The following is a 23,170-nucleotide window of genomic DNA, read 5'->3' as shown; positions in this document are numbered from 1 at the left end:
CTCCGGGCACCTCACCGCCCCACCCCCTGGCACCTCATTGCCCTTCCCCCGGGAACCTCACTGCCCCGCCCTTGGACACCTCACTGCCCCATACCCGGACACTTCCTCACCCCACCCTGCCCCTGGGCACCTCACCACCCCACCCCTAGGCACCTCACTGCCACACCTGTGTGAATCTACCCCTGGCCCCTGGACACCTCACCCTGCCCTGCCCCATGCACCTCCCCTGTCCTGGCCCCAAGCACCTCACTGCCCCGCCCACTGACCCATTACCGTCTTGCCCCTGGGCACCTCCCCCTGCCACACCCCTGAGCACCTCACTGCCCCACCCATGGGCACCTCGTCATCCTGCCCATGGCCACCTCGTCCTGCCATACCCCCGAGCACCTCAACACACCGCCCCTGGGCGGTGGAAATCCTGCTCCTGGAAAACCTCACCCCACCTCACTCCGCACTGTTCCTGGGGTACCTCCCTATATCCCCTGGTAACCTGCCCCCATTCCATCATGGGGCACCTCCCCCCACCTCACTGCACCAAATGGAATCAGAGTGTCCGAGGGCCCTGACAGCTCCAGAACCCGCCCCGAATTGTGCAGGGGCGGGAGCAACCATCCTGGGGCAGGTGACAGCCATCCTGCCCCTTCCCGGCCACTGTCAGCATCAGGAGAGAGCTAGCCCCGCCCTGGTGGGAACATGTGGGTCAGCTGCCATGGCCCTCGGCTCGGCCTGACCCACCTGGGCAGCATGTTCCAGAGTCCCCTGAGAGCCATCAGCAAGTGCCCAGCCCGTCCTGAATCAGCCAGGACCCAAGCTAGGGAGGGGCCTGAGCTGCTCCTGGGGACCCACTAGAAGCTAGTGCAGTGCGTGGAGATTCACTCTGCTCTCCTCGCGGCCTGGCTGCCCAGCATATGCCTGGGCCACGGAGGGGCACCCAGGGCTCTCTGCTGAGCCAGCACCCAGCGTCACCCAGAGGCTCAGCAGGGCCATGGTGCCACTGCACTTCCTTTCTCCCCGACGGGCTCCCTTACCTGGTGCTGAGGTTTGCCAGGTGGGTTTCCAGCTGCTCCAGCTGCCTCTGGAGTCTCTCCTCCTGCCCCTGGCTCTTGGCCTGCTCCTCCAGCAGTGTCTGGTTCTGGGTGACCAGCATTTCCAGCTGGCTCTCAAAGAGCCTCTGCTTCTTCTTGGCTTCCACCAGCTCCTTCCTCAGCTCCTCAAGTTGCTTCCCATGCTAGGGGAGCCCAAGACAAGGTCAGCTCATTATGGGGCATGCAGCACTCTGCTGGCACAGAGTGGGCACCGCTCTGCCACCTGAGCTCCTTACCCAGCTGCACAAAGGCGGAGAGTCCAGCACAGGCTGGCAGCAGGAGAGGGGCCTAGTGGTTAGAGCCGTGGGGGCTGGGAGTCAGGACTCCTGGTTGTGTGTGTGAGGCGCTCTAGGATCCTGGCCTGGAGGCCATAGGGCTGAGGAAAGGATGGTGACGCATTCACCGCCCCCTACCAGGCTAATGTGGTGAAGTTGGGGGGATGGCACTGCCCTCCCCATTGCAAGCATGGAGGCTGGTTCTGTGGGCCGGGGTGGGTAGCAGTGATGCACCAGCACCCTGGCAGAGACTGGGCATTGAGGTGGGGAGAGGGACCCTGGCACGGCCCTATACTTGAACTGCCCTGGAGCCTATTCTGGAGCCTGTATTGCCTGGGGGTGCAGAGTGTTACCTTCTCCAGCGGCCGCATGGCGTACAGCTCAGTCTGCGCCTTGCCCGCTTCCTCAGCATGGCGCTGCCAGGGCACCGTGGATTTCCGGGGCAGCGAGGCAGATTGGCGGAGATTGGATCGCCCCTAGAACACAAAGCACAGAGCCCTTCAGGGCGCTGCGGGCAGCACGGGCTGGCAGGAGGCCATGGCTCTGCCTATCAGTGACATGGGGCCAGATACCTCCCGGTTCCTCTCCAGATAGGCTGGAACAACTGGTGATTCCCGCTGGAGCCCATCACCAGACCCTACCCAGTGGCAAGGGAATGGGGACAATGATGGCTCCAGGCCCAGCCCTGCCCTGCCCCTCTCTGCACAGAATGGGCTCCGGTGCTGGCTCTCCGGGGCTGGGGTGGGGCCCTGGCACTGACAGTGCCCCAGGAAGGGCAGCCCTTGTGCTCCGGAGAGCAAGCTGTGGCTGGCCTCTGGGGGGGTGGGGGGGGCACGAGGGGCGAGTGTGCTCAGCTCCATTCCCGCTGTCCTCAGCCCCCAGCAGGCATCAGACAGAGCGCGGCCTCTCTGGGGGTGGCTCTGGCAGTGATCACTTTGCAGCTTGAGCAGCCTGCATGGATTGGAGAAAGTGCAGGCAGCTGGGTGCCAGGATCCCCTTTCCAGGTGGACTTGTACCCCCTTACTGGGTGGGCTCAACAGTCCCCCAGACTGGGGGCTGCTGGGACCCCCTTATCGGGAGAGCTCGGCCATCCCCCGGGGTGGGAGCTGCCCAGACCCCCTTACCAGGTGGGCTTGGATCCCCTTACCGGGTGGGCTCAATGGTCCCCTGGGGTGGGGGCTGCTGGGACCCCCTTACTGGGCGGGCTCGGCTGTCCCCCCGGGGTGGGGGCTGCCCAGTACCGCTTACCGGGTGGGCTCGGACCCCCTTACTGGGTGGGCTCGGCTGTCCCCCGGGGTGGGAGCTGCCCAGACCCCCTTACCGGGTGGGCTCGGACCCTCTTACCGGGTGGGCTCGGCCATCCCGTGGGCGGGAGGTAGAGCGGCGAGGGCTCCCATCATGACTCTCTTCTCCCTGGGACTCAACCAGATGCTCCATGCTGCTCTGCTTCTGCAGCCTCCGTCCTGCCTTGCTCTGGGCTGGCACGCTCTGGGTGCGCTGCACCTTCTTCCTCTCCCAGGCCTGGAGTGGGGAGGAGGGCAGCTGCTGTAGGTGCTGCTCGTCCTCCTTCCCCCGGCCCTTCTGGATGTTGGTCATGGAGTGGCTCTTGATCAGCGGGCTGTGCTTGCTCAACTCCCTCGGCGGCAGGAAACCTGGCTTCTCACTGGGGCTGAAACACAACGGTTGGGGCTGAGCACCGCTGGACAGAGCTTGGAGCACTGTGCTGCTCGGGGCCCACAGCCTGGACCAGATTTCAAAACCATCCCCTGAACCAGAACCTAGAATCGGAACTGTCTCCTGAACGTCAATCCAAAGCAGAACCATCCCCTGAACCGGAACCTAGAACCGGAACCATCCCTGAACCAGAACCAGAACTATCCCGACGCCCAAGCCGAACCAGAACCATCCCCCAAACCCAAATTGAACTATCCCCTGAACCCCAAACCGAACCAGAACCGCAATCCTCACCTGAACCAAAACCATCAACAGGTTTCAGAGTAGCAGCGGTGTTAGTCTGTATTCGCAAAAAGAAAAGGAGGACGTGTGGCACCTTAGAGACTAACCAATTTATTTGAGCATGAGCTTCCGTGAGCTACAGCTCACTTCATCGGATGCATCCGATAATAAATTGGTTAGTCTCTAAGGTGCCACTAGTACTCCTTTTCTTTTTGCAAAAACCATCAACGACACCCAAACCGAACTGGAGTCATCACCAGAACCAGAACCATTCCCCAAATTGGAACCAGAACCGTCAGCCGAATGCAATCAGAACCATTCCCTGAACCCAAACCATCACCCAAGCCCAAACCTCAAACTGAACCAGAGCCATCCCCTGAACCCAGCCTGAACTAGAGCCAATCTACCAGCTACACTCACCCCAAATTCACACCCGGCCTGTCACCAGCTCTTCAAGCAAACCCCTGGACTGGAGCCATCTCCTGAATCTCCAACCCAGCCTGTCGCCTGAGTCTCCGCTCCCTGCTGTCCTTCTTACCTGTCCACCTGGCCCAGAAACCCAAAGCCACAGCCCAGCTTTGGTCCTGAGACTGCAGACCCAAACCCTCTCCAGGCCCGACACCTGAGCTGCCTCCTAGCACCCCACATAAGCTCAAACCCTCCCCTGGGCCTTATGATGGCCAGGCCCCACCCCCATGAGCCAGAGCACCATCACTTGTCTGATCCCCACTTGCAGGATCAGGCCACTCTGGAGCACATCTCGCAGGGAGTGGATTTCCCAAGACTCATCTCCCAACATTACCCCACAATGCTAAGCCCTTCTGGCAGCTCCAACAACCCTGTCCTGCTCCTGCTGCTGTCAACAACAGAACCCCCCAGGCCCATGGAGCCCTGCACTGCCTGGACCACCGCTCATGGGGAGGGGAGGTACCTGTCCATGCCGGGGCCAAGTCTGATGGAGACGGGCACTGGCGTCCCCTCTTTGATGGCATTGAGGATGGTTGGCAGGGGCTCTAGCTGCTCCCTCGTTCGCTGCCGGGAAACACAAAGGGAGAAAATTCACCGCTATGGGTTTGCCAACAGCAGTGTCCCTCAGTCTCGTGTGAGACAAACCCAGCTTGGCCCTGCCAGGTCTGTTGGAGGAGCTCTGCTCAGCACAGCTCTGACCGGCAAAGGCAGGGGGCGATGCCCAGCTGGGACTGGCTCAGTGCAGCTGTGACTGGCACGTCAAGGGGGTGATCCCTATCTGGGACCAGCTCAGTGCAGCTCTGACTGGCATGGCCAGGGGCAATGCCTATCTGGGACCGGCTCAGTGCAGCTCTGACTGGCATGGCCAGGGGGCGATGCCTATCTGGGACCGGCTCAGTGCAGCTGTGACTGGCATGGCCAGGGGGCGATGCCCAGCTGGGACCAGCTCAGCACGGCTCTGACTGGGAAGACCAGGAGGCGACGCCCAGCAGGGACCGGTTCAGCATGGCTCTGACTGGCACGCCAAGGGGCCAATGCCCAGCTGGGACTGATTCAGAGCAGCTCTGACCGGCACGGCAAGGGGTGATGCCCAGCTGGGACCAACTCAGCACAGCTCTGACTGGCATGGCCAAGGGGTGATGCCCCGCTGGGACCAGCTCAGCACGGCTCTGACCGGCATGGCCAAGGGGTGATGCCCCGCTGGGACCGGCTCAGCATGGCTCTGACCGGCATGGTCAAGGAGTGATGCCCAGCTAGGACCGGCTCAGCACGGCTCTGACGGGCATGGTCAAGGAGTGATGCCCAGCTAGGACCGGCTCAGCACAGCTCTGACCAGCATGGTGTGGTGTTTAGATGCTGCTTGTAAGTATTAGAGCTGGGAGCATTGGCTGTTGGGAGTCTGAAAAGACAGGAAACAGGAACGGGGGATGGGGGGAAGTTGAGGAGGCAGAGTGAGAGCTACTGAGGGTGCAGCAGCAGCTTGGTAAAGAGGTTTCCACTTTAAAAATAAAGTTGAAGTTTGTTAGTACCTTGCCTGGTTGCTACAACATTTTGATGACAAGGATGGATCTTCTGCCTCTGAACCCACCTGCACCCTTTTTGCAAGGCCCAGGTGAGCCTCCAATTGCTTTTACTGCCTGGATCCATATGTCTGAGACTTATCTACTTGCAATCACTGCTACAGAGATATCTGAAGTAAGAAAGCGTTCTCTGCTAATCCACTGCCTTGGAGCAGAAGGGCAATGTATGTTTCACACTTTTCCCCTTGCAGACGATAAATATGAGATTGCACTCACTGCATTAAAGAACTTTTTTGTGCCAAAAGTGAATGTAGTAGCTAATCGCTACAGATTTTGCCAGCATGAGCAGAAAACAAGGGAGACTATAATGCAGTATATTGCTTCCCTGAGGAGTCTGATTGTAACTTGTGACTTTGGGAATACGGCAGATGAGATGATTAGAGACCAGGTCATTGAGAAAACAACCATGCTTCGTGTAAGAGAACGCTTACTTCTAGAACCACAATTTATACTAGAAAAAGCAATAACCATTGCTACCCAGATTGAGTCAGCTACAGCTGAAGCCAAAATAATGAGCATGGATACAGGAGGCACAGTCCAGGCTGTGACTCCTTTGCAGAAAAGTTCACTATCGCTGCAGACAAACAATTACAAGAGGAAAACTAATGGAAAACCACCAAATCAGCAAATTCAAAATACAGTAAAAGTATGCTTTCACTGTGGATCCCCACAACACCTTGCAAGCTACACAGGATGTCCGGCAAAAGTAGCTCAGTGAAATCATTGCAAAAAGATTGGGCATTTTGCTAAAGTATGTCACAGCAACCAGTTCAATCAACAGGTGCATGCAGTTACAATACCAGATGTTACTGTGCTGAGCGTGGACAAAATCACTACTGCACATATTCCAGAACAAATAAAGTGCACTGTAAACGTTTCCGTCATACCCTTAGGCAAATCACACTCTGTTCAGCTAATGTTGGACACTGGCTCAGCAGTATTTATACTACCTGATTCCATCTATTTGCATTACTTTAAAGATGTGCCTTTTACTGAACCCAATCTTCACTTGGTGTGCTATTTGAAAAACCATATTCCAGTACATGGCTGCCTGCCAGCAATAGTTACTTTTGGTGATTGCTGTATAACTGCAGAGTTCTACATTGTCCACAAAGGCACTCCTATCCTTGGCAGAGATTTATTGGCTGCTTTAAATCTCAGGGTAGTTAATGGATGAATTGATCTTCCTCAGCAAAGCACTCTTGTGGTACACACACCAGTTTCAGCTGGGACCCAACACCAGGTTGAGGAGAAACTCGGCTGTGCTTATGGGTTTCCGCATAAAGTTAAAATGCAGAATAATGTGATGCCTGTACGACAGAAATTACAGCGCTTACCATTTTCAATCAGGGAAGCTGTTTCAGAGGAACTTAGAAAACTTGTTCAAAAGGACATTATTGAAGAGATTAACCCCTCGGAATGGGTTTCACCTATAGTAGTGATGTAGAAGAAAGGTGGAGGCATTTGCCTTTGTGTGGACTTAAGGGAGCTAAATAAAGCTATTGTGATTGACAGCCATCCTCTTCTTCACATAGAAGAAGTATTTGCAGAACTCCGTGGAGCAAAGATGTTTTCTACTCTTGATTTGCAGACCGCATACTACCAGATTATGTTGCATGAAGATAGCAGAGACCTCACAGCATTTATTACACATGAGGGACTATTTCATTTTAAACGTGTTCCATACGGTCTCGCATCTGCCCCAAGTGCCTTCCAAAAATGATTTAATTGATTCTGAAGAATCAGCATGGAGTTCAGTGCTATCTGGATGATATTATCATGTTTGGAAATACTGGAGGAGCATGACAATAACCTGCAGTCTGTACTAAACTGCATCAGCAAAGCAGGCCTCAAGCTCAATAGGTCCAAATGCAAATTTAGACAAACTGAACTCTCCTTTCTGGGGCATACAATTTCACAGGCTGGACTAAAACCTGATCCAGATCATATCCTGGCAATTTCAAATGCTCCTCCTCCAACAGATTTGCAAACCTTACGTTCCTTCTTGGGTCTTACCTCCTGGTATGCAAAATTCATTCCCAATTATGCTTCGGTCATTGAACCGTTATGAGAATTACTACGGGGAAGTTCAACCTTAGTGTGGACAACGGATGCACAAGCTAGTTTCAAAACGGTGAAAGACTTGATTGTACATAGTCCAGTACTTGCACTATTCACTCCTGCTTTGCCCACAATTGTAACTACTGATGCTTCTGATTATGGACTTGGGGCTGTCCTCACACAACTTCATGAGGACAACACAGAGAGGACTGTTGCATTTGCTTCAAGGACACTAAGTAATGCTGAGAGGAAATATTCTACAGTCGAAAAAGAAGCACGTGCTTGTGTCTGGACTACTGAAAAATGGAGAACTTACCTGTGGGGCCACACGTTCAAGTTGCGCACGGACCACAGCCCTTTGACGACGTTGCTCACCACGAAAGGACAGGGAAGAGCAGGATATTGTATTGCTAGATGGTCTGCAAGACTACTCTCTTTCAATTATGAGCTGGAATATAAGCCTGGAAACCAAAATGTGGTAGCTGATGGCCTTTCTCGCCTGCCTTTGCCTTCACCAGATGGACCACAGGAGGATGAGGATGTAGTAGTTGAACTTATTACAAGCACTCTTACTGCAGTCACAAGAGAACAATTTCAAGCTGCTTGTTCAGCGTGTCCAATTCAACAAAAACTATGGGAATTTCTGACAAAGAGATGGCCCAGTAACCCTAAAATCCTTGACTCAGTTTTGCTGCCTTATTTTAGAGTTCAGGATGAACTTTCTTTGCTTGATGGCTGTGTGCTATGAGGTGCACACCCGCTACTTGTGCCAGAAGAATTACAGCCAAAACTCATACACCTGGCACACGATACTCATCAAGGAATTGTCAGAACCAAACGACGACTATGGAATCTGTATTGGTGGCCAGGGATGGATTCTCAAACTGAAGCACTCATAAAATCCTGTGTCACTTGCCAAATGCATGATAAGACAGCAGTGACATGTACCCCTCCATTACAGCCTGTTCCTCTTCCTGAATCTGCATGGGAAAAAGTGGCAATTGACATTGTAGGACCCTTTGATACTGCTCCAAGTGACTGCCGTTATGCCATCACCTTAATAGACTATTTCAGTAAATGGCCTGAGGTAGCGTTTACATCACAAATCTCTTCTGCTACAGTAATTAGTTCCTCTCTTCAGTTTTTAGCAGGGAAGGTAACCCCAAAGAACTGGTTTCAGATAATGGTAGTCAATTTACTTCCCTGGAGTTTGAAACTTTTCTAGCAGAGAGGAACATTTTACACAGAAAGTCATCCCTATGTTACCCTCAAGCCAATGGGGAAATCGAACGGTTTAACAGAAGTTTGAAAGAGAGTTTGCAAACGGCTAAACTGGAAGGGCGATTGTTGATAACCTTCACTACTGATTTCTTGCAAACATACCAGGCTACACGACACGCCACAACGCAAAGATCACCCACAGAGTTACTGCATGGGAAACAGATGAATACTAAACTGAACATTGCTGGATTGTTAAAGGCACAACCTGATGCCCCAGTCGAGGATGATGTGAGAAAAACAGTTGAACAGAACCAAGCAAAGTATAAGGCTTTCACAGACAAGTGGCGGGGTGCTAAGGAACCAAAGTTTGAGTGTGGTTCCTTCATTAGAATACGAAAACCTGGAATTTTACGCAAAGGAGACCATAAGTTCACAGCTCCTCTTAAAATCATAGAGAAGAAGGGACCTTACACCTATCGACTTTCTGATGGGGGGGTATGGAATGCTTCTTATCTTGCACCTGCCTATGCACCAAGATTACACCAACGCCAAGCCTGCACTGGATGACTTCACCGTAGTATCAACACAACAAGACATTGCACTGGAACCGGGGCTTGAGAGACGGCCTGTCAGACCCAGACGACCACCTGTCTGGACTAGGGACTATGTTATGTAGTATCTACAGTGTTTTCAGTGTAATATTTCTGCCAACAGTATAGTGTCTTGTTTCATATTTGTTCCTGTGGTTAGATCAACAATGTTTATTTTAACTGGGAGAGTTTCTTAAGAGAGGAGGGAATGTGGTGTTTAGATGCTGCTTGTAACTATTAGAATTGGGAGCACTGGCTGTTGGGAGTCTGAAAGGACAGGAAACCGGAAGGAGTGGGGGAAGTTGAGGAGGCAGCGTGAGAGCTACTGAGGGTGCAGCAGCAGCTTGGAAAAGAGGTTTCCACTTTAAAAATAAAGTTGAAGTTTGTTAGTACTTTGCCTGGTTGCTACAACACGTGGCCAGAGGACGATGCCCAGCCGGAACCGACTCAGCACGGCTCTGACTGGCACACCCAGGGGACAGAGGTAACAGATGCTTATCTCCCTGTCTGGTTGCAAGCGTCTGGCATATTGTCTGCTTCCCAGAGGTCTATTTTCACATTTAACTGGATGCTAATCAAGATTGCAAAATCAAGGTGAGAGGAAAGCCATAGAAGAGTCAATCAGCAAGGCTGTTCTGTTTAGGAATAAGGATGAAGGACTGCTCTGATGTATCTAGGGGTACCAAGAGATGCCCTGGATCCTTCACTGAGGTGGCAATGTGGTTTGCTTCATGAAAAAAGGTCACAACCAGCCTGGCTGTCAAGCTCTAGTGAGCAATACTTGATTAGCCAGGAGAGTAGCTTGCTAACTAAGTCTAGGCCCTAGAATGTGTTATGATTTTATTTGATATGAGGCCATTAGTTTCCAATCCTTCTCCTTGCTATTACTCAAATCTGTGCTTTGTTAAGTGAAACTATTGTGGATTTCACTCTAGCTATATCTGTGCTGTGTGTTAAACAGAGCACTGATCTGAGGTGGGACTGGTAAGCAGGGGTGGATTGTTCCTTTGGAAGCAGTCAACCTGAATACTGCAGTTTCCAGTGGACCAGGGGCTGGACACTCCAGGGACACACTCAGGGGCTTTGGGGGCTGGGGTGTCCCAATCGCTAACCGGCAGAGAGAGCAGGGTCTTCAGAGGCCTAGAGGGCAGTGCTTGTGTTGCTGATGGAGTCAGGGAGCTGAACCCAGCAAGGTGCCACCCAACTCTGGGTACCGGTGTAAAGTGTCACAGGGGCAATGCCCAGCTGGGTCGGCTCAGCGCAGCTTCCATCAGCACATCAAGGTGGCGATGCCCAGCTGGGTCCAGCTGAGCATGGTTCCAACTGGAACAGCCACGGGGAGACAGTTCCCAGCTCAGACCAACCCAGTGCAGCCCATGCAGGTCCTACGGTCTCCGCTGATGGAGCTGCTGGGTAGACCCCTCAAGGATGCTGGCGGGTTCCAGACATACACAGTGACACCGGCCGCTGGCTGTGGGACCCTGCCATGGATAAGCCCTTTCTACCTTTTGGCCACAAGGGGACAGATGTGCTCTGTCAATGCACTCCCATCCCACCAGGGGCGCCATTTCAGATTTTGGTAGGGGCAGGGGGGAAACTTTAACCGTGATTCCAAAGGCTACTTGGGCACCTGAAAACTTTATTGTTTTTTTGCAGATAATAACTTAGATACAAAAAGAAAAGGAGTACTTGTGGCACCTTAGAGACTAACCAATTTATCTGAGCATGAGCTTCCGTGAGCTACAGCTCACTTCATCGGATGCATCTGCCTGGGTCAAAGACTGGTAGGGGCAGTGATCTGGGGCAGAAGCCAGTCAGACTCAGACTGAATTTTACAAAATTAATTTCATTCAAGTTCTGCCCTGGCAGGAGTTCAGGAACTGAAGCTCCAGTCAGCTGTGATTCATGAGTCAGGACTCATGGGTCCTATCCCCAGCTTTTGGAATGGAGTGGGGGCTAGTAGTTAGAGTAGGAGCGGGGAGCCAGGACCCCTGGATTCAATACCCAGCTCTGGGAGGGCTCTGTCAGGGACCCCCACAGCTTCTTTTGGGCCAATATCCTTCTCTGCAGAGACACAGTTTGGGGGGGGGGGTGTTGGTTTTTCTTTTGGGGGAGGGGCAGCCCAGTCTCACATCCCCACTGAATGTTTCTCTTCCTGGGCGGAAGAGGAAATTGCCCCCTTATCGCTCTCCTCCCCAGTCATGATACACTTGCTGCCCCCGGAGGGGGGACAAACCAGTGGCTGCAGGGGTCCACCTGGTGAGTCAGAGCTGATCCCGCCCAGGTGCTATTTAAGCTGGCAGGCGAGTCAGGACATCCGCACGAGCCCAGCCTAGAACCATCCTCTCTGGAACCACCTCTCAGGTAGTTGAAAGCAGCTATCAAATCCCCCCTTATTCTTCTCTTCTGATAGAGATTCCACCACCTCCCTAAGTAATGCATTCCAGATGACCTCCTGAGGTCCCTTCCAACCCGGATATTCTATGATTCTATGAACTACCTGAAGGGGGATTCCAAAGAGGATGGATCTCGACTGTTCTCCATGGTACCAGATGATAGAACAAGGAGTAATGGTCTCAAGTTGCAGTGGGGGAGGTTTAAGGTTGGATATTAGGAAAACCTTTTTTCACCAGGAGGGTGGTGAAGCACTGGAATGCAATCCTGGAATGAGGATTCTTCTCTTCTGCAGACTAAACAATCCCAGTTCCATCAGCCTCTCCTGATAAGTCATGTGTTCCAGATCCCTAATCATTTTTGTTGCCCTTCGCTGGACTCTCTCCAATTTATCCACATCCTTCTCGTAGTGTGGGGCCCAAAACTGGACACAATACTCCAGATGAGGCCTCACCAATGTCGAATAGAGGGGAACGATCACGTCCCTCGATCTGCTCGCTATGACCCTACTTATACATCCCAAAATGCCACTGGCCTTCTTGGCAACAAGGGCACACTGCTGACTCATATCCAGCTTCTCATTCACTGTCACCCCTAGGTCCTTTTCCACAGAACTGCTGCCTAGCCATTCGGTCCCTAGTCTGTAGCTGTGCATTGGGTTCTTCCGTCCTAAGTGCAGGACCCTGCACTTATCCTTATTGAACCTCATCAGATTTCTTTTGGCCCAATCCTCCAATTTGTCTAGGTCCCTCTGTATCCTATCCCTGCCCTCCAGCGTATCTACCACTCCTCCCAGTTTATTATCATCCGCAAATTTGCTCAGAGTGCAATCCACACCATCCTCCAGATCATTTATGAAGATATTGAACAAAACCGGCCCCAGGACCGACCCTTGGGGCACTCCACTTGATACCGGCTGCCAACTAGACATGGAGCCATTGATCACTACCCGTTGAGCCCGACAATCCAGCCAACTTTCTACCCACCTTATAGTGCATTCATCCAGCCCATACTTCTTTAACTTGCTGACAAGAATACTGTGGGAGACCATGTCAAAAGCTTTGCTAAAGTCAAGAAACAATACATCCACTGCTTTCCCTTCATCCACAGAACCAGTAATCTCATCATAGAAGGCGATTAGATTAGTCAGGCATGACCTTCCCTTGGTGAATCCATGCTGACTGTTCCTGATCACTTTCCTCTCCTCTAAGTGCTTCAGAATTGATTCCTTGAGGACCTGCTCCATGATTTTTCCGGGGACTGAGGTGAGGCTGACTGGCCTGTAGTTCCCAGGATCCTCCTTCTTCCCTTTTTTAAAGATTGGCACTACATTAGCCTTTTTCCAGTCATCTGGGACTTCCCCCGTTCGCCACGAGTTTTCAAAGATAATGGCCAATGGCTCTGCAATCACAGCCGCCAATTCCTTTAGCACTCTCGGATGCAACTCGTCCGGCCCCATGGACTTGTGCACGTCCAGCTTTTCTAAATAGTCCCGAACCACTTCTTTCTCCACAGAGGGCTGGCCATCTCTTCCGCATTTTGTGATGCCCAGCGCAGCAGTCTGGGAGCTGACCTTGTTAGTGAAGGTTGAAAGCAGCTATCAAATCCCCCCTCACTCTTCTTCCAGGAGCCTTTGAAAATCCCACTAGGTGCCTAAATACCTTTCAAAATCTGGCTGTTAGTCTGTGTGAGCCTCAGTGCCCCATCTGTACAATGGGGATAACAGCACGGCTCGACCTCACCGAGGGGCTGTCATGTGAGACACTCAGATACTACGGTGTTGGGGCCACATAAGTACCACAAGTAGAGGGGGAACTTCTCTATACCACTGCTATCCCTTCCCTGGGCTTTGGCCCCTTCTTTTCACTTATCCCCCTCACATCTTCCTCTTTTCTGAATGTAACCTTGGCTCAGAAGGCTTGGCTGTATGTCTTCTGAGTCCCCTGCATTCTCTCTTCAATCCCCACCACCCCCTGGATTTTGTTCATCTGACGACTTCCAGATCCTTAATTTAATTACCAGCCTTTTCTTGTCTTAATCACCCTGCCTCTGTCGGTAAACAAAACACTGACTCCCTGCCACAGGGACACAAGCTGGGAGAAGCACCTCTGCAGAACTCACATTTCACACTAATGCTGAGCAGCTAAGAGCGCCGCCTGGGAGCCCCCCTCCTGTATGAAACTGGGGGGCAGGGGGCAGCCCCCCTCTGCCCTACCTAACTGGCGCTTTTGCATCCCACCCCCAGCCTGCAGTACCTGGTCCAGGCTGGTGAATATGTCGCAGAGCAGCGAGTGCAGGGTGGAGAGCTCCAGCGCCAGGTCCACGTAGCCGTCGTAAGCCACCAGGTGGGCGCTGCTGTCTGGGTTGGCCACGCTCTGTAGGAACAACTTCATGCGGCTCCAGTTGTGCTCCAGGAATTCGTTCATGAACCCCATGTACGCCTCCTTTTCGCCGAACCTGCGGGAGTCACAGTGCCACGTGGGCGTCACGCACACGGCCCGGGCGTCACGCACACGGCCCGGGCGTCCCGCACACGGTGGTGCTGCGCGGGCATCGCACAGAGGGCATCACAAAGGGCGCAGGTGTCACGCACACGGCCCGGGCGTCACACACACGGTGGTACTGTGCAGGCATCATGCATACGGCACAGATGTCACGCACATGGGGGTGCTGCGTGGGCATCACGCACGTGGCCCGGGCATCACTCACACAGCAGGGGCATCATGCGCACAGCGTTGGTGTCACGCACACAGTGTGGGCGTCACACACACGGCACGGGTGTCATGCTCAGGGCGGGGCAAGCACATTCCCACACATCCACACAGGTGAGCTCGAGGAGCCAGGGTCAGGTGAGCTGGCCCGTGCTGAACAGTCCCACACTGATCAGCTGATCTGCAGGGGACAGCACGCAGCTGGTGTGGGGTTGTGACTAGCATTGCTGGACATGGGAATGCCACAGCCTTATGCTGCCCTCTCCTGGTAGAGGAACCACAGATACAGGTAATCACACTGCCCTAGTGCCCCTGCCCCTGGGGGCATTACAGCCACATCTCCCTGCCTTCTGCCCAGTGTCTCTGCCCAGCTGCTGGGTGAATGGTCCAAACAAACCATAGGAGAAAGTGAGAAGCTGACTCTGCAAGGGAAACTGAGCCCACCCCCCACGCTGCCAAAGTGATGTGCACTGGCTAGCACTTGGGCTGTCAGGGCTACTGGGAACCATAGCCAAGAAGCCGCTGGTAGCTGAAGGATGGCCCTGTGGTTTGTGTAGGAGTTAGGAGACCTGGGATCAAGCTCCTGATCTGACACAGACTCATTGTGTGGCCAAGTCACTCTGTGCCTCAGGTCCCCTCAGCCCCATGGAGACAGTAGCCCTGTCCCAGGGAGATGAGGGAGGAGAAGGGCACTGGTGACTGTGAGGTGCTCAGGGACTATGATAATGGGGGGCAAATGTGTGTGAGGGGGAAGCCCAGGGGTTACACAGCACTGGCCTTTTGAATTGCTCTGGAGTGCACATGCATTTCGAGGTGACCCACCTGGGGTTCCTGTGCGGCCTTTGCTAGTTGAGGAGGCTGGAAGGGTTTTTCCTGCTTCTTTTAATAATGTGACTTTGGGCCCCTGGCAAATAAGCGGATCCTGGCACCATGGGCCCCAGGGCCGGAGCCCAGCACCACAACTCGAAGGCCTGAGCGATGGAGATTGGGGTTGGGGGTTGTTCAGGCTCTTAAAGCTCTTTGGGGCTTGGGTTACAGCTCTTCAACTTGGGCCAGAGCTCAGAGTGACCTGGATTCAGCCCCTGCCTCCTAGGAACCTCCCAGCCCACATCTCCCAGTGGCTCAGGCCAAGCACCAAGCCCAGGGGTAGGATCCAGCTGGGATCACCCCACATTTCTACAGAAACCCCCCAAAGTTTCTTCATCCCCCAGGGAGATGCAAACCCAGCACCTTTCCCCAATTCCTTTCCTTGACAGAGGCCCTTGAATTGCTAGTAGGAAGGGGAAGACCCAGGCAAACTGAGGTAAGGGACTTGGAGTAACACGGGGCACAGCCTAGATCGCTCACCCAGAGCTGGGTCCACACCACACAGGGCAGAGCTGCGTGCAAGATACAGACAGGACCGCCCCACAGAGGGGCAGAGCCGAGCTGTGATACAGACAAGATCACCCCGCAGAGGGACAGGGCCGTGGGCAGAGCTGAGTTCTGATCCAGATGGGATCACCCCACAGAAGGGCAGAGTCCTGGGCAGGGCCAAGCTGTGATATAGATGGGATCATCCCACAGAGGGGCAGGGCTATGGGCAGAGCTGAGTTGTGATACAGACAGGATCACCCTGCAGAGGGGCAGGGCCCTGGGCAGAGCCAAGCCATGATACGTACGCAGCAAAATTGGCCAGGTTCTGGATGACTTTTGCCACCAGGGTGAGGGTGCGGGAGGTGGCATCATCTGGGTACTCCTGGGTGAGGCCAAACAGACTGGGGGACATGATGGCCGGGCACAGGAAGCGCAGGAAGAGTGAGGCCGAGATGAGCCGCTGCCCAATGTCCTCCTTGTCCCGCTCCAGGCACTCCCCCTGCCATGCTGCAAAGATCTCGCTGAGCTCAGCTGGGAAGGCACTGAGGAGAAAGGCACAGACGGTGAGGGGGAGGGGGACAGTGCCAGCTAAACACCAGCATCTCTCAGACAATCCCTGGCAGCCAATAGGACCAGAGGTCCTCGCGGTGCCTCCCTGAGAAACAGCCTGGGGAAGAAGGGGTTAACCTCCCCATGTCCACAGGGGCCAGTGCTGCCCCTGGGGTCTCAGAGCCGGACCTCACCCCAATGTTCTGCTCATGCTCCCATGTCCCTTGTTCCCCCTGAGGTCAGGCATGGCTGCCCATTACTGTGTTGGCCCAGCTCCCACCCAGATTCAGGGTGATGGGAGCTTAGTGGGCAATCCTCCAGACCCCCCACCTCCAACTCTAGGGCCGTGGCTCTTGGCAAAACCTGTCCAATAGTGGCTCCCTCCCCTTGGGGCTGCCCCACGGAACACAGGCTCCCTGTGAACGGGCAGCCCTGAGGGAGGCTGTTTGGGGTTCTGCTGCCCCTGCAGTGGCCTTAGCTGGGGAGAAACAGGCCCCATGGCCACCCACCAGGACACCCCACAGAGCCCACAGGAGCTGAGGCGGGGGAAATCCTTCCTGTGGCCCAGCCCAGCTACTGGGGTCAGGAAAGGAGAGACATTAGGTCAGCGGGAGTTTTGGGGAACCCACAGTGCGGGCTTGGGACCCTAACTACACCTCAGTGTCAACTGGCAAAGGGTTCCCTGGTCTGTAACAGAAACGCCTACCAGGCCTGACAAACTCACTGCACCTAATACATTGTTGTCATAGTATTTATCGGCAGAGAGTGTCATGTGGGATGTCAAATGAAAGCTTATAGCACATTGGTCATTGTAAGCACTGGGAGATGTACGTACAGTCAGTGCGTAAGAAATTATGTGTATCTACTACAGTACGTTCTAAACTATGGAACCAGGCAGAGCTGACGCACAGGTTTTCTGCCAGACACAGTATGTTTCTTCTCCTACCTCTGATGTAGATGATGCATTGTAAAGCCAACACAATGGGGACCCCATTTAAGTGTGAAAGTCAACACGAAAAACAGGTTGACAGGGGGCTATGCAACAAACAGGAGTGTGGGAACATTCCCTGGGACCAGAACCCCAGGAAGGGAACCACATGGGTCAGCCTGGATTCGGGGGACAAAACAGTGAGTTTGGGGAAAGCTAAAGAGAAGCAAAAGGACATCTGAGTACTCATTTGCTGAGGAAACCCCTTGAAGGGGGTGGGGAGTCATGAAACCCTGGATCCTGGTTGTGACTGAAAACTAGCAGCTCTGTCAAAGACTGTATCCGTGGGAGAGAATCTACTTTATTAAACAAGAAAGGCCACCATGCGTGAGTGTGGGCCTGGGATTGCAGTTCATGTTTTGTTTTATCTGTGTACCCAGTTCTGCCTCCAATATTCTCACAACTCATCCGAGTCTTTGAATCTTTGGAAATAAACATATTTTTGTTTTATCATAAACATACCTCAGTGCTGTGGTATTAGGCAGTGTGAATCCTCAGCTGAACCAAACCAGCTGGTGTGTGCACTGTTCCCTTTGAGGGACAGCGAGCCTAGTAATGCCGGCGAGTGCCCAGTGACAGGGGCTGGATATTACAGGACTACGCTCTTCAAAGGGAGCTCAGGGATGGGGGGCCCTGACTGTTAACCTACAAGCACAATAGGACTGGCAAAGTCCTGAGGAGACGGTGCGAGTGGCTGGAAGGCTGGTGGTGCCAGGGAGCTGACTCCCAGCTACCATAAGAAAGACTCCTTTACACTGGAGGCAACAGGGTGGCAAGAAAGCATCACAGGGCTGCTGGGACTTGTCCATGTGGGAGGACACTGAGCCTCTGCTTACCCCTTTCCTTTCCCCCAGCCAGGCAAGCCCAGCCCTGCGTTGCCCCCCAGGCAAGACTGGCCCTGCTTTTGCCCCTCCCTCTCTGCAAGCCAAGTCCCATCCCTTCTCCCTCGAGGAAGCCCAGCCCCACGTCCCCCGAGGGCTCTCCCTCACTCGCAGGAGTTGGTGATTCTCTGGAAGACCTCCTCGCATGCCTGCCGCAGGTTGTTCTGGTTGTCAGACAGATCATTGGCTGCACACTTGCTGGGGTCAACCTCACAGCTGTCCTCCGACTCGTAGAACTGGGCAATAGCCTCCCCTGCAACACACATGGAAGAGCCCAGAATGACATGGAGCCTGGAGGGTGGGGGGAGGTCCAGAGATGCAGTGGCAGGACTGCGGCCGGGCAGGATACAACGGGCATAGTACTATCCAGCTGGCCATTTGGAGACCCCCAAAGAATGTGCCCCCTTGTGTGTGAATATATGAGAGTCCACATGCATGTGTATGCACATACATGTACAAGTGGGCTCATGTGTGTGCATGTGTACAAGTGTGTGCGTTTGTACATCTACAAGTATGTGTGTGCACAAGTCCGTGTGTGTGTGTTTGTACAAGTGTCTGTGTGTGCATGAGTGGGATTGTTTAGCCTGCAGAAGAGAAGAATGAGGGGGGATTTGATAGCTGCTTTCAACTACCTGAAAGGGGGTTCCAAAGAGGATGGCTCTAGACTGTTCTCAATGGTAGCAGATGACAGAACGAGGAGTAATGGTCTCAAGTTGCAGTGGGGGAGGTTTAGATTGGATATTAGGAAAAACTTTTTCACTAAGAGGGTGGTGAAACACTGGAATGCGTTACCTAGGGAGGTGGTAGAATCTCCTTCCTTAGAGGTTTTTAAGGTCAGGCTTGACAAAGCCCTGGCTGGGATGATTTAACTGGGAATTGGTCCTGCTTCGAGCAGGGGGTTGGACTAGATGACCTTCAGGGGTCCCTTCCAACCCTGAGATTCTATGATTCTATGTGCACATGCAAGAGTGCACACGTGTGTAAGCATGTGTGTATGCACACGTGTACAAGTGTGCATGTGTGGATGTGTACAAAGGTGTGCGTGCACGGGTGTGTACGTGTGTTAACAGCTGCACTCTATTGCTGCCTTCTGCTGGGTGAGGTCTGAGCCTGGCTAAGAATGACATTGGCTGCCCCTGCCCCATGCGTGGCCAGAGCCGGGACTCTCTGATCAGAGCTGAAGGGCCAAAGCTCAGCCTGATGCAAACGCACTTGGCCATGGGGGCTGAGGGATCAGGAGGGGGACGTCAATGGCAGAAGGGAGAAAGCTACGTGCTGCAAGGAACAGGGCCTGGAGGCCCATCTCGCTCCAAAGCCAGCATCCTCTCTCTGCACGCCCCCCTGCAATGCGTATTGCCCCCTGGGGCATTAGCCTGCCACTACAAAGTCACCAGTGCATTAGCTGGCCCATTACCCCCCCTCCCCATGTGTTAGCCAACTGGCCCATTACACACACACACCCCGTGGGCTAGCCGCCAACCCATTTCCCCCCCAGCCCGTTAGCCAGCTGACCCATCTCTCTCTCTCTCTCTCTCTCTCACACACACAGACACACACACGTTAGCCCATCAGCCCGTAGGTCCCGCACTACCAAGCGCATTAGCCAACCGTTACCATCCCCCGCAGTGTGTTTGCTGGCTGGCCCGTACCCAGCATGTCCAGCAGGTACTGCCCCCCAACCAGCTTCATGTACTCGTCGATGGCCTTGGTCGCCAGCGTGTTCTCACGGAAGATCAGTGCCTCTCTGTCGTCGAAGCGGTTCAGCTCTGCCACCCCCAGGTCGATGAGAAATGCCTGTGGGGCCAGAGGGGCTGGGGTCATTGGGATCCAGACTTTCCACCCCTGACCCCAGCCCTGGGCTCAACCATGCCCCATCCCTGCAGCACACACTCAGCCTGGAGTGCTGCAGCATCGCCGGGTTGTGTTTGGTTGTGGGGTGAGGGAGGGGGTGCTGCTAATGGCCATTTGCCTCTCCAGGCATGGAGGGCAGCAGCCACCCGCTGTGCAGCTGGGGAAGGACCCTAGCTCCCCTCCCTCAGGGGCCTGTGAGTGACTCACTGCCCAGCACATGCCCCATCACAGTGCCACCCCCAGTCCTCCCCCCCAGGCAGGAGAGCCCTTCCTCTCTGGGCTGAGCCCCCCAGTTATACCCCTGGAGGTGATGCTGGGCAGCCCACCACCCACATCCTGGGGCAGCAGGGGGAATTCCCCCCCAGATCCCTGCAGAACAGCTCCCTGCCCCCCTGCAGCAGGTTGTTCCCAGGCTCCTGCCCCTCGGAGCACAGCAGGGCTCGCTGGCCCACATGGGGGCTGCTGAGCCGGCTCTGGCTCAGGCTCTCCTGTACGGTTCAGATGTCCTGGGGCTGAGAGAGCCCCCAGTGGCTCGGCCATACCTTGGCTTTGCCCGTGCTCTGCAGCACATGCACCAGGGCACTGGCAAGCTCCTCCTTGTGGCGCACGGCGATGGCAGGCTCCAGCCCGGCGCACAGCTCTCGGTAGTGGAAGGTGATGTACTCAGCGAACTCCTTGTAGCTCACGATGGGCAGCACCTGGATCTCCTGGTAGCGTCCGCGCAGCCGCAGAGAAGGTGCCCGGCTGGGGGCAGCTCCACACAGCAGGTACCATTTCTCCAAAGGCTGGCGTGAGGCAGCCAGCTCCCCCAGTGGGATGGTCACGGTGCCCAGGGGGCTGGTCTCCCGCCGCCGCCCCTCCTCCTCCCGCAGCACACTGATGCGCAGCTCCCGCACCGCGGGCAGCGTGGCCAGCTCGAAGAGCTCGCCCCAGAAGAGGGCCCCGCCCGCACCCGCTGGCTTGGCTGTAGTGCGGGCGTACAGGGCGCCATCCAGGTGCAGCTGGCAGAAGTAGCGCCTCTTGGGGGGCAGGTCTCGGGCCTCATACACCCAGAGACTCAGGGTGTTCTCCACACGCTCACAGTTGTCCTGGGGAAACGGCACAGTGTGAGGGGTGCAGACATGCTTCGGCAATGCAGGCGAAGGGAGAGCTTCCCTGCTCATATGGAGGGGGAGCAGCTCGCGGGGAGGGAGAAAGCTGGGATGCTGTGGGGCAGGGCAATGGTAGGGGGGCGCTGAGGGACCAGGTGATGTGAAGGGCAACTGGCAGAGCGTGAATTCCTTGTGCCCGGTGCAGATGGGAGTGGCTGCACTCCCCATCCCCAGCTGATGTGTGGGAGGGACACAGCCGCTCCCCAGCTGATGTGAGGGGGGAAGCCATTTCCCAGCTGGCATTTTGGGGGGACATAGCCATTTCCCAGCTGGTGTTTCAGGGGGGACGCAGCCACTCCCCAGCTGGTGTTTTCGGGGGATGTAGTCGGTCCACAGCTGGCATTTTGATGCCATCTCACCTTGTTGGGCTGCACAGTTCTGCGTAAGTTCTCAATCCACCGGTCCCGCTCAGCCACCGACGTGCAGCCGAAACAGCGGCTCCCCTCAGCGTTGATTATCTGCGGGATGGGGATGGGGAGGTTGTCAGTGGGGGGATGTGAGGAAGCGGGACTGTTCTTAATGTTTCCTCTGAAGAGTGTGGGGTGCCTCAGTTTCCCCTATGCAGTTCTTAAGTGTCTAGGTGGTGGGATAAAGGTGTACGATCATTGCAGCGCCCTACAGGGCAGGTGTGTGCAGGGGTCTGGACACAAAGAATGGCCAAGACCCTGTTTCCTGGAAACTGATGGCCTAGCCCTTCCCCCCTGCAAGGTGAGAGCTAAAGGATTGGAGAACAAAGGAATCCGGTGACCTCCTGGCCCGGGAAAGGGACAAAGCCCAGAGGAGGAGGGGCTGGAGAGAGTTTCAGTTTGGGGCTGGCTGGGACATGGAGTGAAGCGCAGACAGGGTTGTCTGGCTCACTGCCCCCCAAAATGGACCCAGCTGAGGGGTCCTGTTCTCTACACCTACAAGCTCTGTTTTAGACCATGTTCCTGTCATCTAATAAACCTCTGTTTTACTGGCTGGCTGAGAGTCACATCTGACTGCGAAGCTGGGGGGCAGGACCCTCTGGCTTCCCCAGGAGCCCGCCTGAGCGGACTCGCTGTGGGAAGCGCATGGAGGGGCAGAGGATGCGGAATGCTCCGAGGTCAGACCCAGGAAGGTGGAAGCCGTGTGAGCTGTGTGTCCTGAAGACAGGCTGCTCACAGAAAGGAGACTTCCCCAGAGTCCTGCCTGGCTTTGTAGGGAGCAGTTCCAAAGCATCGCCTGGGGACTCCGTGACAGGGGAGCACAGCTGCTGTAAAGCGCGGGGACCTGGTGCTGGGACATGCTGGGTCAGTGGCCAGCATTGCCATGGGGGAAGAGGGGGAATCTGCTCAGGCTTGTCCTGTGCTCCAAGGACAGGGCTGGTGCTCATGGGTTGGGGCCGGTGCCTCGGAGCTAGGGCCTGTGCTGCTCCATAGGTGACCTGTATTCAGTCCTTGCCCTTGGTGCCCCAGGGCAACAATGCTCTTTGGCCCTGGAGGGTCTGGTCCCTAGGGTGCTGTGCACTGGGAGGTGCCCTGGGAGCATGGGGGAGGCAGGGAGACCCACCCCAAGTCCCTGGCCCAGCAGCAGCATTACCTGGAAGCAGAACTTCTCGCCCAGGATGCTGCTGTGCAGCGGGCGGATCACTACGTCCTCCCCACTCAGATCCAGCTCAGCTGCACTTGGTGCAGGCAGCAGGGACTCACGGGAGCCATGCCGGCTCGGCAGCCTGGGGAGGAGAAGGAGCCGGTCACGTCCCGCCCAGCCCTCCTGCCGGTCCCTACCCAATCTCTGCTCACAGCAAGGGGGCCTAGTCCAGAGCCTCTCCTGGAGCAGTGATCAGCACTTGCCCATGCCCGCCCCCTCCCCTGGTGCCCAGAGCACTGGGATTGCCTAGGGGCAGGGGGGTTCTGCTGCCGTGGATAAATGTTGCACAGGATCCTTTGGCAGTGCTGTACCCAGTTCCTCACTGTGCAGAGTGATTCCACCCATCTGTCCAGGCCCCGGCCTCGGGGGGGGGGGCACACACTCGCAGCAGGGCCCCTGGTGGACATGGGGATGACCTGCCCTAGGCCTGGGAAGGGAGGAG

General features: G+C 55.0%; 1 protein-coding gene across 1 annotated transcript in view; it reads right to left on the bottom strand.

The window, feature by feature from the left end:
* Positions 1–23,170, bottom strand: part of RASAL3 (RAS protein activator like 3) — a gene marked incomplete at its 5' end in the record, with an annotated part of 44,854 nt that overhangs the window by 2,635 nt on the left and 19,049 nt on the right. The window contains 11 exons of the mRNA XM_084609847.1: positions 1,029–1,228; positions 1,714–1,836; positions 2,705–3,029; positions 4,248–4,348; positions 13,886–14,087; positions 16,003–16,239; positions 18,224–18,368; positions 19,765–19,909; positions 20,509–21,054; positions 21,477–21,575; positions 22,678–22,810. Coding sequence (XP_084465973.1) covers positions 1,029–1,228; positions 1,714–1,836; positions 2,705–3,029; positions 4,248–4,348; positions 13,886–14,087; positions 16,003–16,239; positions 18,224–18,368; positions 19,765–19,909; positions 20,509–21,054; positions 21,477–21,575; positions 22,678–22,810 — 2,256 coding nt within the window. The remainder of the gene's footprint in view (positions 1–1,028; positions 1,229–1,713; positions 1,837–2,704; positions 3,030–4,247; positions 4,349–13,885; positions 14,088–16,002; positions 16,240–18,223; positions 18,369–19,764; positions 19,910–20,508; positions 21,055–21,476; positions 21,576–22,677; positions 22,811–23,170) is intronic.

Source organism: Lepidochelys olivacea (assembly GCF_965140295.1).
Source record: "Lepidochelys olivacea isolate rLepOli2 genome assembly, chromosome: 20".
In the NCBI taxonomy this organism is placed as follows: domain Eukaryota; kingdom Metazoa; phylum Chordata; order Testudines; family Cheloniidae; genus Lepidochelys; species Lepidochelys olivacea.
The sequence above is the reverse complement of the archived record's forward strand: the minus strand, read 5'-3'. Positions and strand labels throughout refer to the sequence as shown.